Here is a 17646-nt window from a genome sequence, read left to right on the forward strand (position 1 = left end):
TATTATTTCTTTAAAATGTCATGTATGACCACATCGATTTGTGTATAAGTTTCCACGTTCTTTTTGTCTTTTTTTAAATTGTTTGGCAAAGTTAGGGTATTGATACGTATTTTCTGTTACGTTTTCAGAACAGCTACATTCTGTCGTACTGTGATTGCCATGGATTCCAGATGCCAAGTGATGGATTATTTGCACGCGAGATGCATGTACTCATGACCGGCTGCCTAACAGTCACTGTATTGTGGGAGGACCGGCCCGGCCCCATTTGTCCATACGCTGGAGTGGCCATTAGGAGTAACATAACATCTTTATGGTGGTGTAGGTCAAAGTTCATGCCGACGTCTTGGAAATCACTGTGCGACCGAAGCAGTTGCTTTATCGAAAGCGAATACTTTGTGTATGCGAAAAGATCAACGTGTGCCTCACGATTAACATTCTCGATGACGACCGAACAAACAAAGTTCCTATTTGATTGAAAATGGGAAAAGTCCGATGGTCTTGGACAGTTTATTGTGAAATTAAAGTACTTTACAAATTCTAAAATTGTTAATGTTTTCCTTTAAAAAACTGTTTATTATTTCAAAATGTAACATGCTACGTTGTACGTCGCTGTGTGTTCATTTGCAGGTTCTGCGTCACGGCACGTAGGTGCTTATGGGCCCATTTGGCTACGCTGGAGAGGAACATCATCCAAAAAAAAGTGTACAATATCATTTGGGTTGGTTATGTGACGAGATGTGGGAGTGTTTTCGTATTACACAAGTGTTGTAATGTAGTTAAAAAACGTAGAGGTTTACGTTTATTGACTGAGGGGTAGGCTGCAGCCATGGGAAGTGGGCAGAATGTCAGGGTCATGGTATAAGGTCATGATACGCACAATGTGGCTACTGACCATGAACAGAAGAGAGAAAAGCTAGGATTACAGTGGCCATGTCCACCTGGGACTGGCTTTGTTGTAAAGTTGTTCGACATTACGATACATTTGAAAGGGAGGAAAAAAGTGCTGGTGGTAATTTGTTAACAGCGTTTCCATTTTGCTTTTTGCAGGCTGCCATGGAAAGCGAAGAGGGGCCATGTATGGAACAACCGCCTTCCCTCTCTACTGTGGTCATCTCGGAAAAGGATTTTGTTTTCTAATCCGGATGCCACAGGCGTCCCGTGTTAGAATGACAAATCCTGTTTCAGTAGCACACATTACTGCATTGCAAATCTAGATTGTTAATGGCAAATGTTATTGCGTCTATGTCCTTTACTGAGAAATATAAAGTAGATGGAGTGTATGCGATTTTTAAATATTTTTAAACTGTGAAAGGTAAGGAACATTTACTTTGTTTACGGATGGCTTTTTTTTGGGAAGGACAGCTAAGAAGGAAAGTTGCGGACGGAAATGAGCAAAGAGGCACCAAACAGTAATATGGTGGGGGGTGGGGGGGATATCGGTGGACGGGGGAAAATGTTGTGAGTCTGTTATTTGTAAGGTAGGGGCAGTGTTTCTCATGCTCCTTCATTACATTACAGCAGTGGTGCTGTTTCTTGGGGAGGAGGGGTGGCCTTAGCTCATGTCGTTTTCAGATAATTAGTACTTTTTCTAAAAGTATGTAGTGTACTACATTGCTAAAGGCTCACTACGATTAAGTGTTCGAGCTGTGCAAGGGAAATGTTGAAGGTGGAAGTGCCTACATCAGTAGAAAATGTATTTCCACACTGTCCACGAGGCATACATCTTATTGTTAAGTGTGTACAGATTCTCAGACACGTCACCGTGCTGTGCGCCAGCATATGGTGATGTGGCATTCTGCGCAAGGTGTGCAATGAAGTCAGATGTTACTTTACATTATGGTTACGTGCTAGTACTACAAACTGATCAACTTTAGCAAAAAAGCTTTGTTAAAGGGATTTTATGGTCAAGTTGCGCTACTAAAAACCTATGAAATTCACTAAAAAAACGTTGTTAACGGGACGTTATGGTTCGAAGTAAAACCGAAAAACCCTTGAAATTCGCCAGTTATGGTAAGCTAAGCAACCATAACTCGTGCCACCACTGTGCACTGCTAACACTAACACCCAGGACGTCAAAGATTACATCAGAAATGTCATTGATGACATCACTGATGACATCACGTGTACATTTACTTTGAATGAAAACTCTGTAGAAGGTATTCTTATTATAATATTGACCAAAAAGTGTCAAGGATCATTGGAATAAATATCAAGTGCTAATTAGTGCATTAAGCAAAGCGTTGATATACGTAGCATTCTGTTATGACTTTCTATGCAGTACACTAAGGTACTCATGTAGAAACATAGGCATTGTGTGCAGCATACATGATGGAGGTGCAATATTCATAAGCTTGTCATGTTGAACAGTGAAATGATAACACTTTTCTTATTAGAGTTTTGGGTACTGTGAAACATGTGATAAGTAGGTAATGAAAACCACTTACTACATAATGGCATTATTATAGACAAATCACAAAGAGACAACATCACATACAAATATGAGTATATAAACGAAAATTGAAGCAAGAAAAAATACAGCGGTAGTAGCAGTAAGTGTTCATAACCTAACTGATTATCTTTATGCAGAGAAATGATTGCTCTGTTTCAAAGGTGCTACTTATCCTATGCATATGTATCACATGATTTGACTGGACCCTAAGGGAATTACTGTAAGAACATACTCGAAGGATAAGTCTAAAAATATAGTACCTTTTATATTTTTAATTCCTAACTGTTACTGAAGAAAACCATGTGGCCAAGATATGTCAGTGAAGGAAAAAAGTGGGAGCCAGAAATGCGATGTCATTAGTCATGTCATCAATGACATTTCTGATGTCATCTTTGATGTCCTGGGTGTTAGTGTTAGCCGTGCTCAATGGTGGCGCGAGATATGGTTGCTTAGCTTACCATAACTGGGTAATTTCAAGGGTTTTTCGGTTTTACTTCGAACCATTACGTCCCGTTAAAGTTTTTTTTAGTGAATATATATATATATTTTTTAAATTTTATTATTTTTTCAATGCTGCGATCCCACGTTACATTGATACACAATTTTTTACAAAAAGAGTAGTTGGCGAGTGATTTGATTCTCCATTAGCATTGAGGATGTGGTTTCCTCACTCAAGATAGCGTCCCACAACGCTACATGCAGCCTAGTCTACGAGGGCAACAGTGTAATCAGTACGCGTGCCGCCGGCTCCAACGCACATGTTTTGCTGTGAACACCGGGCCGGACGCAGCAGTAGTGTGCTCCTCCAACGCTGCAGGCAAGCAGATTGCACCACACACAATAGCGCTAGTGCATCAACGGTAGCCGCTGTGGCATTCCCATAAGAAAATAGAGGCCCACTACCCTTTATTTGTTTTCCCTACAGCACTGAAAGGATACGTGCACAGTATTAGCTACACCCGCCCGACATAGAAAGTAAACAGCGGCCCATGGCAGCGGGATCCTCGCATTTTTGAGCCCCTGTAATCTTCACCAAAGGTAAGCTGAATAGCTTCACTCTTAAACACAATGTGCATACAGTGTAGTGTATACACCCAGTAGTTATTCCTGCATTTTGTATGTCTCTGATTACTGTAGATAGGAGGATTACGTCCTACCCCCAGTAAGATCATACTCTGGCAAACCACCTGAATATAACAACCTACTTGTTCTACCGCCAGCTCCACTCGGCTGTCTGGTAAGGACTGAAGCCATCACTTTTGGAGCTACTGTCTACCTTGGTGGAAGTCACACAAAATATTGCATGTTCAGTTTCACTGAGTCAAGACTGCGATATAAGCACGTTCCCTGCATGCTCCTCCATCTCCTGGACATGTGGGTTCATCATTGACACTGGATTAACTACCTACAACAGTTCTCCCCTCCCTTTTCCCACACGTAAAAAGTGCATGAATACAGAGCCAATATATGGCATCCATTTTTTCCATAGCACAGAGCTATCTCATGTGAGAGAAGCACATAAAATATTTGCACACTTAGATATCCTGGAATATGGTGGCACATGGATATTTTCAGGGGTCATCCTTATCCCCCGATTCTCTGCCTTTTGTTTCCCCTTAGGAAGCTGAAGTGCTACAAAGATCATCATGACGATCTATAGAAGGAAGCTATTCTTGATTAAATACAGGGCCCGAAGAAGATGATCTCGATAATATGCATCATCGAAACCGGTCGACCAAAAAGGACATGAGTGACCTCATGCTGAAGACAATGTCCAATAGAACGAAATCCGGACATGTCCAGGAATAGTGACATTTTAACTAGAGAGCTACATTAGCCCCTAGTAGATCTTTGCTCTCCGTTGAGAGCATTTTTATTGCTGCTAACAATTGATAGGTTTACAGTGGCAGTGACTGCCTCCTAGTAATGGTAATTAAAACATATACTGAAATCCTGCTGTGAGAACAGCTCACATGACAACCACTAAGATTGAGACAGATGCAATTAACACTCTGTCTCTTCAGAATAGTTTTATATAACCTATACTAAATAGTTTTTTTAAACTTTTTGGTTTAAGTCAACTGTATGAAAGAAGATGTGATAGGGCAAGCTTCTTCTCTATCCCGGTTAGATAGGCGGTACACCACTCGCAGCCTAGGGAGAGAAGGTATCTTTAGACAGGGACAGGGTGTTCCTTCCAGCAGGGAGAGCCTGGATGTGTGCATGAGTTCTACTAGACACTAGATGAAAGCGATTTCTCTTCTGTGATGGCGACAAGAGTATAAATGGTCATGCACCATTTTGTCATTTGATGGAAGCATTTGATCCTGTGTGCTATTCCGTACCTGTAGCTGATAGCCACTGCAGCACTTGTGCAAGTTGCAGACAGATCTCTGTGTGTGCAGGTGAGTTGTGCTCTTGGTGGGAAGGGTGCAGGATATGTTGCTTCTTGTTAGGAGTCTTCGTGGGTAGTTTAGGTGCTTCTTGGTTAACAGATAACCCTTGCACTTACTGTGGAAAACAGACTACAGTTCCTATTTGGATATACTGAGCTGGTTCTGCATCCAGACTTAATGGGGCTGGAGGGTGGGCTAAGGCGTCCAGGGGGTGTAAGTTGCTTGTAAGGGGCATGACACTTCGGCCTGTCTCTGGATCTAATCAGGGAGATGGGCAAATAGAAGTGATAAAATGTTGCAGCCCCAAGAGGTTTGCCTGTACCAGCATTATTTACAGGAGGTGAACGGATACCAATTGACCATTTTACAGGATTGGGAGTTGTCTATGTAGAACACACAAAGCAAAGCTCAGGGCACCTTCGCCCCCCTTCTCCACCTATCTGTGAGATGGAGTTGATGAAACACTGAACCTGGAGTCTACAAAACATGGTAATCTGGAGCATATGGTGGGGGCTCTGGGAAATCTACTGTATAGTCTTCTACTTAACACCGTTAGCTGATGGTGGCCGAGCTTGGTGCCCATAGCCCCTCAGTGTGCTAAACTAAGCCTGAAGCATGTATTTAAAAGAAACATTGCAGGATGAAAAAGAACAGAAAGATAAGGGCATAATGAGACACTGAAAATGGAAGAGGATAAACAAGAGGACATACCCAAAGGGATAATGAGAAATCTCATGTAAGTAAGCCAGTCTGAAGTCCGGCTGGCCAGCTGCTTCACAAAGAACCTTAGTATGGCACCGAGATAGCTCTGCCCGCCAAGAGCCACCACTTTTACTGGTCGCGGCACAGTGGAGTTACAATTGCAGCTGAAACAAAAGACAATATAATATGAGAAGACAGCAAAGGGATGCTTTTACAGTAGCTGGCTAAAAAATAGGGGAGAGCTATGGACAATGATCAAGATTTGGCACAACTACAAAGTAAACTAGATAGATCGATCTGCAAGAACGTGACTTACTATGCATGGCAAATGAATGGAAGTCCATAGAATAAGCATGGTCAGCATAAGAGTTAAGACTACCAGAATGATGAATTCCCTTTCCCTTTCCCAAACTGCATTATAAACAATGAAAATATGATTATCTTCCAATTGGCATGATTACTAATAAGTACATCACATTTTCCTATAGCGCTTTATGCCAGATTCCTCCTGCTTCAAAACAATGAAAATAGGTGTCATTATCCAATTTATAGACTTCAAGAGGATGGAGGGTTAGAGGGGCTCTGGGATATACTGCAGCAGGATCTCTATTTCGTTCATAAATAATTGCAAGTAATTCTTTTTTAAAACACATACAAATCAATTAAATTGCTCACATATTTATAAGTTAAAACTATTAGTATGGTAGAATGATTATTATACACTCAAATGTTCTAAGCATTATTTTAATGATGCATCAAGTACTTTATTATTCTGTGCCTCTCCTCCTTTCACAATCTGCTCAGAACCCATCTCCTGCACCAGGCTAGAGAACTGCTCTTTTCATTGCAAAGACATAGCTTTAGAATGTAGAACCCCTTGTACATGAACAGCCATTAACACTCCATGGCACCTATCTTAAGAATATATTCTGATGTTTATGTAAAATGTGGGTGATTGATTGCAAAATTAGAAATACACATTTTAAAAGTACAAACGGTTTTCCAAGATGGCGGCGATGCGGGAAGGACGTGCCTGAGCGTTGCTCCGTCCTCTCCCCTCCAGGCCGCGACAATAAGCCCATCAGACAGCCGTCGTCACATCGCCCATAGAGCATAAAAATCTGGAAATCAGTGAGCCCCATATGGAAGCCCGGAACTGATCGTGCAATACGCGCCAGATGCAGCGAGGGGAGACAGGACACCGTCGCGCGCACTACGACTGTCCCGGAGAAAGCGGAGCTGCCTGCCGGCGTCAGGGGGCAGAAACCCACGGACGCGGAGGCGGGCCCCCCCCCCGGCGCCCACAGCAGGGATCCGGAGCCCCGACGCGTAACACCAGCTGCCGAGGAATTGTAAGCACGCTTTCCGTACAAGGCGGGACCCAACAACGCTCCGAGAGGAGAGGCAGGAAGACCGCCCAGGGAGTCGGACGCCGGGCGGCCGCACAAAGCAGGGGAAGGAGAACGTGTACTGGGAACGGGAGTCCCCAGACCAAGCATCGGAGGCTGGAGAGCGGCTCGGGGAGGCCGCGGCAACGTCGGGCGCCCGCAGCAGTCACTCGATACGAGCAGGAAGCAGGACGGGAAGACCGTCGCAGGATAACAAGGTACGACACGGCTGAGACTCGATCGCAGGGAGAGGGGGATTGAGACTATAAACTAATTATAATCAGGGAACGGGTCCCGGCGCCCCACTATACACATTCCTCCCTCTCCAGTACCTTGGAGTCGAGGGGCTGGGAGTGGACTCGAAACCCAGCTCTTTGATTCTGCCCCCCAAACCCACGTACCTTCACAGGATCGGTAAAGGAACACTTCCAGATAAATAAACTGTATCTGCAATGCTGCCCGATCTGCTCCTAGAACACTAAAGCGCGCACGACCCCCCACTATACCACCGGAAAAGGTCAATAAACAAAGGCTCCGACTAACTCCCCCCCCCCCAACCCCACTGAAGAGGGACAACGAGGCGCTGTGCCACGCAGGGGACCATTGACAGCACCTATGTCCAAATCTAGGGGGAAACCTGCCCAGGTCACCCCGCAAGCAACACAGAAGAAGCAGGACCTGAGTCTGCCACAGCTTTGGAGCGCAGACGCAGCGACCCCCACATACTCTTCTAGAAGGAAAAATCAAGAGGCACTTTCGGATAAAGAGGGAGCAGGAATTGAACCCGACAGCATGACCACAAGGGAAGATATGAAGAGCTGGTTTGGGGAACTGCAATCCCAGTTCATGGCAACAGTGCAATCCCAATTTGAGGCAATGAAGTCGGACATGAGAAAAGTTACGCAAGAGCTCAAAACAGAAATATCGAGCCTGGGGGAAAGGACCGACACTCTGGAAAAGATGACGCAAAATCTCAACGAAGAAGCACAACAATACGCGGAAGTCCAGGAGCAACTGTTGACCCGGACCCATAATCTTGAACTGCAATGCGAGGACTTAGAAAATAGATCTAGAAGATCGAATATCAGAATAAAAAATATGGTGGAGACGGTGGAGGACAGCGATCTTAAGGAAGCAGTTCAGCAAATATTCAAGGACACCCTAGACGCAAAAGACGAAATAGAGGTGAGGATAGATAGGGTCCACAGGGTGGGCCCCAAAAGGAATAGAGAACCAGGAAATGTCCTGGTCGCACCTCGAGATGACCTTGAGATGTCCTGGTCGCACTTACCTCGTACCAGCAGAAGGAACAGATCCTGCAGAGAGCACGAACAATGCAACAGATTAGAATGAATGACAGAGAAATTCAACTATACCAAGATCTGGGGCAATCCACGCTGCAAAAACGACGAGAAATGGGCCAGTGATAAAAGAGCTAATGGCAAAACAGGTCAGATACAAATGGACTTTCCCATTTGGACTTCTGTTCACGTGAGAAGGGAAACAAAGCAGTTGGGGGGGGCAAGGGGAGGGACAAGTTGGGGACAAGACAGTTGGGGATGGGGTCGGGGACCGGGAAGGGCCAGGATCAGAACGGAATTCAGCAAGGTATATCTGTAGCAAAACTGACTCCGGAAATACAATGGGGATGAAAGTACTAACATACAATGTACGCTGACTAAATTCCCCAGTTAAAAGGAAGAAAGTTGAACAGTTCCTAGCACAGGGGAATTAGGACATTATGCTCCAGGAAACAGATATTAGAGGGCAGGACAAAAATAGACTCCGGTTGAGAGGGTATAATAAGATAATACAGGCCAACAACCCCGAAAAGAAAGCGGGGGTCCTGACTGCAGTGAGAGACTCCCTTAATATGCAGAGAAGCTGCACAGAGGCAGATAAACAGGGGAGATACCTTTTCCTTAGCACAAGAATAGAGGGACACCCACTTACATTTGCCTCCCTATATGCCCCCAATACGGGACAGGAAAGCTTTCTTAAAGAAACCCTTGATAAACTAGAGAGATTCGCCAAGAGGGACATTATACTGGGAGGGGACCTGAATATAGCCTGGGATCCCAAGCGAGATAGGTCAGGTCCCAGACAACAGGGACAGGGAACACCCTCGAATGCCTCAAAACAAAGAATGATCAATCTGTCGCTGGAAGACGCCTGGGTGCACACTAACAATAATCAGCAAGGCTTTACATACTTTTCACATGTTTATGGTACGATGTCAAGGATAGATTATCTTTGGGTCTCCTCACACATTTTGGGGAAAATTCGGAAGATAGAAACAGGCTCGATCTCACTATCTGATCATTCCCCCCTGTGGGCAGAGATAGCACTTCTTCCCAAGACCCCTGGACTATGGAACTGGAGAATCCCGGAAGAAATAATTAGGGACCCAATTTCAGGGAACTCCCTCCGAGAACACATCGAAGAATACCTAGAGCATAATAATCTACCCGAGATATCTATTGAAACCCGATGGGAAGCCCTGAAAGCAGTCATTAGAGGCCAGCTAATTGCACTTAAATCCCAAAGAGATAAACAGAACAATCAATGGGAAAAGGAACTAGAGGCAAATATAGCCAAAATCCAAACTGAAATTATGCTGTCACCTACAATTAAGCTTCAGAGAGCACTACGACATGTCCAAGGCCAACTAGACTCCCTTTGGACCAAAAAGGCGGAACGACAACTTTTGAAAATAAAACACTGGTATTACGTAAAGTCCAATAAAGCAGACACAGTTTTGGCCAGACAGCTTAAAGGGAATGGGAAGGACTGGACGGTGAAGGCGCTGGAGGACGAGAAGGGGCACAGGAAGACACAAACAGCAGACATAGCGCGAATATTTAAGTGCTTTTATGGGTGCCTATATGCATCGGACCAACCAGAAGGGATCATGCAAAATCTGTATCTAGAGAAGGTAAAACTCCCAGCACTAACGGAGGCTGATAAATTAATAATGGAAGAAGATATAACACAGGAAGAAGTACAAAAAGCAATCAGAGAACTCCCTAGAAATAAGGCTCCAGGTCCAGACGGCTATACCGCAATGTTTTATAGGACCTATAGAGAACTGCTCACCCGATCCTGACCGCCCTATTCAACTCTTTTAAAGACAAAGGGAATGTCACCAAAACCATGAATGAGGCGAAGATGCTGGTGATTCATAAACAAGGGAAAGACCCGCAACTCCCAAGCTCATATCGCTTGATAGCCCTTATAAACTAAGACGCGAAATTGTATACAAAAATTTTGGCCACAAGGCTAAAGCAAGTACTCCCAAAATTGATTCACCAAGACCAGTCCGGGTTTGTCCCAGAAAGACAAACACATGATAACATCAGAAGAGTTGTCCACCTGGTAGAGAAAACGGGCATCACACAGAAACCGGCGATACTACTGGCCCTGGACGCAGAGAAAGCGTTCGACCGGGTAGAATGGTCTTTTCTCTTCCTAACGAGTAAGAAAATGGGAGTAGGGGACAACTTCATAAAGATGGTAAAGGCAAATTATAATACCCCTAACATCAGAGTGCCTGTGAACGGATCCCTATCTGACAGAATCACTATAGAGAGGTACGAAACAAGGCTGCCCGCTGTCACTGCTACTATATGCAATTTTCCTGGAACCGCTACTAGCGAAAATAAGGGAAGACCAGCAGATAAGAGGCATGGAAATGGCAGGAAGTACCCATAAAATCGCAACCTATGCGGACGACATGCTAGTAACTCTTGCAGACCCAGAGACATCCCTTCCAAATCTCATCCAGGAGATAGAAATGTTCGGCTCGGTGTCAGGATTAAAAATCAACAAACAAAAATCAGAAGTGCTTATCCTGGCGGGAGACACAATGCAAATACATAGAATATTGGCAGACCTGGACCTAAAAGTAGCAAATAAGGGGGTCAGCTACCTGGGAATCACCCTGACAGGACAGGTACAGGAACTATACGCACAAAATTATCCAAAAACCCTTCAAAACATAAAGCGAGATCTAGCCAGATGGAACCCACTGACAATATCTTGGTGGGGGAGGATTACAGCCATCAAAATGACGATATTGCCAAAATTATTTTACCTATTCCAAGCCATTCCAGTAAGGGTCCCGCCATCCTTCTTCAAAACCTTAACGAAAATCACCACAGCTTACGTGTGGCAAGGGAAAACCCCAAGAGTCTTGTCAGCTGTACTTACCGCCCCGAGGAACGAAGGGGGATGTGCGCTACCACATTTTAAGAAATATTACGAAGCAGCTCAGCTATGGGTCCTGAAAGAATGGATTTCTGCAACTCCCAGAAACTATGGGCGTCACAGGACAGAGCCGTGGCTACAAAACCTACCAGGCATATGTTATGTATGGATAGGGAAAACACACAGACAAGTTAATACACAAATCAGTGAAATAACGAAGGCCACCTTAGAAATCTGGGATCAGGCAACGCAGAAAGAAACGCTGACCAAATACCCTTCCCCCTACATGCCCTTATTCAACAATCCCGAATTCCCTCCTGGAATGGAGAAAAACGCATTCTGGAAGTGGGAAGAAGCCGGATGCAAAATGGTCAGAGATATGTACCAAGAGCAAAGAATAAGAACTTTTGAGGAAACCAAGTCTCTCCTAAATCTGAACAACGACAGATACAAATATGAACAATTAACCCACTGGCTAAAAACCCCCAAAATGGTAGAAGCAGCAACCAGAGAACTAACCCCGTTTGAGCAGTACATAATGACGAACACAGGAATAAAGAAATTCGTGTCAAGCACCTATAAATACATAAATACCAGGGGGTGGGGGAAATAAAATGGACATATATCAAACGATGGGAAAAGACCCTTCAAAAAACAATCCCCAGAGGTCAATGGAATCACATATGGGGGATGATACCGAAATTACTAAGGCTATACAGACAAAAGAAATGTGGATGAAAATTCTCCTGCAATGGCATTATACACCTGAGAGACTCCACCAGTTCCTACGGAACTCCCCAAATAAATGCTGGAGGGAATGCGGGGGGGAAGGAGACTGGCGTCATGTCTGGTGGGAATGCCTGACTCTGCAGCAATACTGGAAGGAGATCCAATCGCATATGAAAGCTATGTTCCCAGCGTTGCAAATAGTTGGAGAGGAAGTATGGCTTTGTGGACTATGGGACCCTAAAGATAAACAACTCACCAAAAAGCAGAAAATAAACTTTATGGGCCTTCTGATTGGTGCGTGGCTTGAAATTGCCCAGAAGTGGAAACAAAAAAATCTGCCTCAGGCCCTCGACTGGATAAGGAGGGTCTGGTCACATATCTCTAGAAAGGGTAACATAATCTGCAGGGCGCATACCAAAGCTTCCGGGATGACTGGGGAATAGCCCTGGAATATCTCTAGAGTGACTATATGGAGCAGTGGTGCCCGCACAAAATAAGAATTCTGGACATGTTTAACTGAAGCACTGCATGAACCTTGGTCATAACGAACAGCATAGGGATGATCCTGGCAAGGGGCGGGCGGGGGAGGGAAAGTTATAAGTTGTAAAACCAATAAAAACATGTTTAAAAAAAAGTTCTTTTAAAAAAAGTACAAACGACGGATGGGCTTCCGTCTCCATCTATATTTCCAGTGTTCAGGTTTTCTCTTTCCGATTTCAGACATCATCTCTGCACATCTAACCAAACCTCCCCTAGCACCTAGCCTCTCCCTCTGAGACTCCAATTTAGTACTTTTCTTCCTGCATTGACTGAACATTGCACTCTGCAATGCTCAGTCTTTATGCAACAAACCTTCCTTTATCACGGACTACATTCACACCAGCCCCCTAGACGACCTTGCTATGTTATGTTATCTGAATTTATAACGCGCACTACCACCCAAAGGCATCTTGGCGTGAGGACTGAAGTCAATACAAGCCACAACAATGCCCTTAAATAGAGTTTTCAGAGCTTTTCTAAATTGGAGATGATTTGCCAAGGCTCTAAGACCAGTGGGCAGTCCATTCAACAGTCTACTGGTGGCATAAGAAAATGCCCGTCCTCCTGCACAGACCCAGCTAACCTTTGGGACAACCACTAAGTTGGCATCTCCGGAACGTAGCGATCTGCCAGGAACATAAGGCAGAAATGTATCCTGCAGGTATTCAGGTTCCCGCTTAGATAAGGCGCAGTGTACTAAACAAAGCCTTGAATTGAATCCTCTGTGCCACTGGTAGCCAATGGAGTACCCGAAGTACCAGACTCACACGCCCTCCTGGACTTGACGGCCAAGCGATTGATGCCGCCTTAGCAGACTCATCCATTTGCTGCAAAATTGATTCTAGTGACTGCACGCAATCAGCTGCACGCAATTTTGTATTTATTTTCGCAGACGCATGGTCTGCTTTGTGTTTTATGATGTTGCTGCTTTGTCTATGCTACAGGAGGCTAGGACCTTCTAAAATGGCCTCCTCATTTGTCAAAGGAACAGTGTGCCCTTGTCTCTTTTTGCTGGGGCTTGGGATTGGTCCTGGCCCACTTCATCTGGGCCAATGAGGATTCTGGCAGGCTTGGCCGGCCCTCCTCACAAGTCCAACTCCCAAGGCCCTGTCTACCCCTGTCCACCACGGTATGCCGCGGACCCCCATGAGTGTATACACCCCCCAATGCCCTCAGTACGCGTGCACCCCCACCCCCCGCTGCCCTCAGTATGCGTGCACCCACGCATGTGTGCACCCCTTCCCACCGCTGCCCCAGTGTGCTCATACCCCTCCCCCACCCACCACTACAACCTGTAAGTATAAACCCCTCTCCCTAGTAACCTGTGTACCCTTGGGGTTCACCCCCACCTCTCCCTACCCCTGTGAGTGTGTGTAGCTGCCCATAATACCCGAGACCTGCAGCTCGCTATTGCTCCTCGATCTTAACCTATCTATAGTATAGACTTGCCTCCCCGCATCAAGCGGCCGGCCCCATGCTATTTTATGTTGATTTCTACCTGGCACCCATGCTTTGCATGCCTCCTCTGTACTATTATGCCTGGCACCACACACTTACCCTTTGATTACGGCTTTGCATATATGAGTCGCTGCTGCCATGTAACATGTGGCTGACACCTTGCATATGCTCACCATTTATGACCACGCAACTGCTTGTAGCTGCCGCCATACAAGACATGTCTGGCACTGCGCTTTTGATCACTGTATCTGACCACGTAAACCATATGGATACCACCACTCAAGATGTGTTTGCACCATATAATTTGCCCACATAACCATGCTATCTATGTCATGCACTTTGTAATCTGTTTAAAGCAACATGTTTGTATGCTTCAAATGCACTTATGTAACCAAGTAAGCCTTCATAACAGCGCCACAATGCTTCAGGGCAGTGGGCGCTTTACAAATTCAAATAAATAAATAAATAGGGAGAGGTGGTGGCCACCCGAGCAGCCAAGTTCTGCAGCAGCTGCAAACAGTGCACCAAGCCAAGAGGTTGTGCCAGATAAAGTGCATTACAATAGTCGATCCGACTCGTAATCAGGGAGGACACCACTAAAGGCTGCAGCCATTCGGGCAAAAAAGGCAGAACTCGGCGCAGGACCATGAGAAAGAAATGACCCGTCTTACAGACCGCACTAAGCCGCAGAATCATTGATAAATCAGATGACAAAAGGATCCCTAGATTTCTGACCATCTTCACCGGAGTGGGTAGATCACCCAGGGTTGAAGGCCAGAGAAGAACCCACCACCAGAATGTTGGTCTAGTCCCCATTCAGCTTCAACCAAATCACACTCATCCAGTTTCCTACTGCTGACAGACATTCCCAAAATTCACAAGCCATTGCACCCAGATCCTGATCAAGACGGACCAGGATCTGGGTGTGGTTGGCATAAGAACAAAAACGGAAACCGTAGGAACGGAGGAGGCGAATCAGCGGCTGAATGCAAACATTAAAAAGCATAGGGGACAAGGCCGATCCCTGGGGTACCCCACACGATAGCACCCGAGAAGAAGAAAGAAAAGGAGGCAAAGATATTGATTGGCCCCCATTGGCAAGAGCAGGGTGGCGTGGTCGAGCGTGTCGAATGGCGCTGACCGACCTCATAATATCAGGGCTCCCACACCGCCCTGATCAACTAGCATAGTAAGATCATCGACCACAGCCACTAGGACACTCTCGTGCCTCGACCCAGGCAAAACCCTGACTGAAAGGGGGTCAAAGAAAGAAGACGACTCAAGGAAAGAGGAAAGAAGAGGAGCTATTAGAGACCCCAGTAGTCGCATAGAAAAGGGTAACAGAGAAATAGGGCGAAAATTAGCTAGAACCAACACATCCAGTGAAGGTTTTTTCATGAGCGAGATCAACGTAGCCTGCTTTAACTCAGGTGGCACCCAGCCGTCCCGACAAGAAGAATTCACAGCCTCCACGACCCAGGGCATCATGTCCGGCAGAATCTTTTTCAAATTGAAAAGAGGAATCGGGTCGGATGGGGCGGCTGACTTCAGACGCTCCACAGCCTGACAAACTTCAATGGCTGGGAACTCAGGAAATCTATTCCATCCTAAACCCTCCGCAGATGCCCCATACCCAGAGTTAATGATAGCAGTCACCAGCTTATTACCTGAAATGTTGGCACGAATAACAGCAAGTTTAGTGTAGAAAGAAATCGGACAATGAGTCACAAAGGGCCCGAGAAGAAGGCACAGAAGGAAAAAACCGTGAGGCTGAGGAAAAAGATTTGACCACAGAAAAGAGCTCTTTCGGTTGACTAAGAGCAGACTCCACCTTATAGGTGAAGTAATATTGTTTAGCCAGGATCACGTCCTGATAAACTCTCGAAAGATGTTGAAAGGAAGCCTTCTCGGCTGCACCATATGCACAGCGCCATTTACGCTCTGCCTGTCTCACTAACAAGCGGGAAGCTTTCAACGACTCAGCGAACCAAGCTTCAGAGAGGCGTCTCCTAACCTGAGCTGGTTTAAGAGAGGCCATATGATTTGCCACATCCAGTAGGATGCCAGATAATATAGAGAAGTCCATATTGCCAACTGCCTTGCACCGAGACACGATTTCAGAGGACAGCTATCACTGAAACATGGATTTCTCCATCTCACACTACACTGTGGCAGTCCAACCCAATCTTAACTATCCCTCATTTACTCTCTTCGTCGGACTGGCAAAGGCATCATACACCAAGCTCTCTTCCCCCATCAATGCCTCATAAATCTCCAATGCCATGTACTCTCTTACCTCTTGAATTCACAATCTCTGTTATTGCTCTGCCTCACTCGGTTCACATCATCTCCATCTATCGCCCTCGTGGTCCCAAAGGAACATTCTTAGATGAACTTCGGCAACTCCTTAATTCTCTTTCCACTAAACATCACCTCCTTCTCTTAGGCAACTTTAATCTTCCCTCTCCAACCACTTCTCAGAAATCTGAACTTCAGTCTTTTCTTAGTGACCACACTCTCCACTCTATCCATAACCTACCTACCCACACCGGGGGTAAGTCTTCAGATCTCTTATTTATTCCCACCTCTCTCTCAGCCACTAATACTACTGCCACACCATCCCTATCTGATCACTCCATTTTTTCCACCACCATTTCCTTTCCACCCTCTGACCTCTCCCTACCACTTGGTCTCACCTACTACTAAAATGAAATGTAAACCTGCTGCCATTCCTCCCTTTCTCTCAGACCTACAATTCTCACTCTCCTCCTTAACAACTGATGCCTCTTCCTCCAACACTGCCTACGCCAGCTTCCAATCCCTACCATATGGCTCATTCTCCTCAATTCCCACGGCTAACTTTCAACCCCAATTCTCAGCATCCTCAATCATGGGTCACCCCATTCTTAAGCTGCCTCCGCAAAGACATGCGTCGGCTGATGGGCAAATGGAAGCGTACCCACTCGCATGAAGACCTGCAACCCTACTGCTCTGTCATGAACTCTCTCAAGTCCTCTCTTGATCGATAAGAAACATAACTCTACCTCACCCTCATGGACTCTCACTCCAACCATCCTCGCCAGCTACCGGGCACCTTAACCTCACGCTTCTCCTAAACCTCTGACTATCAATTTCACTGTTACAGCTAATGATCTAGATGAGCACTTTGCTGCAAAAATGTCCAAAATTAGAGACTCTGTCCTAACCTTCCTCGCACTCCCTCCTCCTCCTACACTCCACCTACTCTACCATCATCCTGTGCCTTCATCTACCACATCATTCACACTAATACTGAAGACATTCTATCCCTTCCGATGAAGGTTAATCCCTCTTGTGCCCCATTAGATCCTCTTGCTGGTCAAGCCTATTGCCCCTTTAGTGGCCACTCACCTTGCTGAACTCTTCAACCTGTCCCTCAACTCTGCTTGCTTTCCCTTCTATTTTCAAAACGGTCAGTCATCCCTCTCCTAAAAAAAAGCAAGGAGCTGACCCAAACCTATCAGCTAACTTATGCCCTGTGACTCTCCTTCCGACTACTCTAAAGTGCTCAATAGGGTTGTGTGCCATAGTCTTACCAATTTCTTAGACATCCATAACCTTCCTAGAGACTCTCTACAAGCAGGTTTCCGCTCTGGTCACTCCACAGACACTGCAACATATCCTCTATCCTCACTCTCCTTGACCTGTCCCACTGCCTTAGACACTGTCAATTACTCTGATCTCCTTTATACACTAGGATTTGCGATCGAGTCCTTGCCTGGATTGAATACTACCTGGC

The 17646-nt window shown here is 45.5% G+C and overlaps 1 protein-coding gene across 5 annotated transcripts in view; it reads right to left on the minus strand.

Moving 5' to 3' along the window:
• Positions 1-17646, minus strand: part of PACS1 (phosphofurin acidic cluster sorting protein 1) — a 2791059-nt gene that overhangs the window by 951272 nt on the left and 1822141 nt on the right. For all 5 annotated transcript variants that reach the window (XM_069644890.1, XM_069644889.1, XM_069644887.1 and 2 more), the window contains one exon: positions 5557-5711. In XM_069644890.1, coding sequence (XP_069500991.1) covers positions 5557-5711 — 155 coding nt within the window. The remainder of the gene's footprint in view (positions 1-5556; positions 5712-17646) is intronic.

Source organism: Ambystoma mexicanum, chromosome 2p, assembly GCF_040938575.1.
Source record: "Ambystoma mexicanum isolate Mex_15411 chromosome 2p, UKY_AmexF1_1, whole genome shotgun sequence".
In the NCBI taxonomy this organism is placed as follows: Eukaryota; Metazoa; Chordata; class Amphibia; order Caudata; family Ambystomatidae; genus Ambystoma; species Ambystoma mexicanum.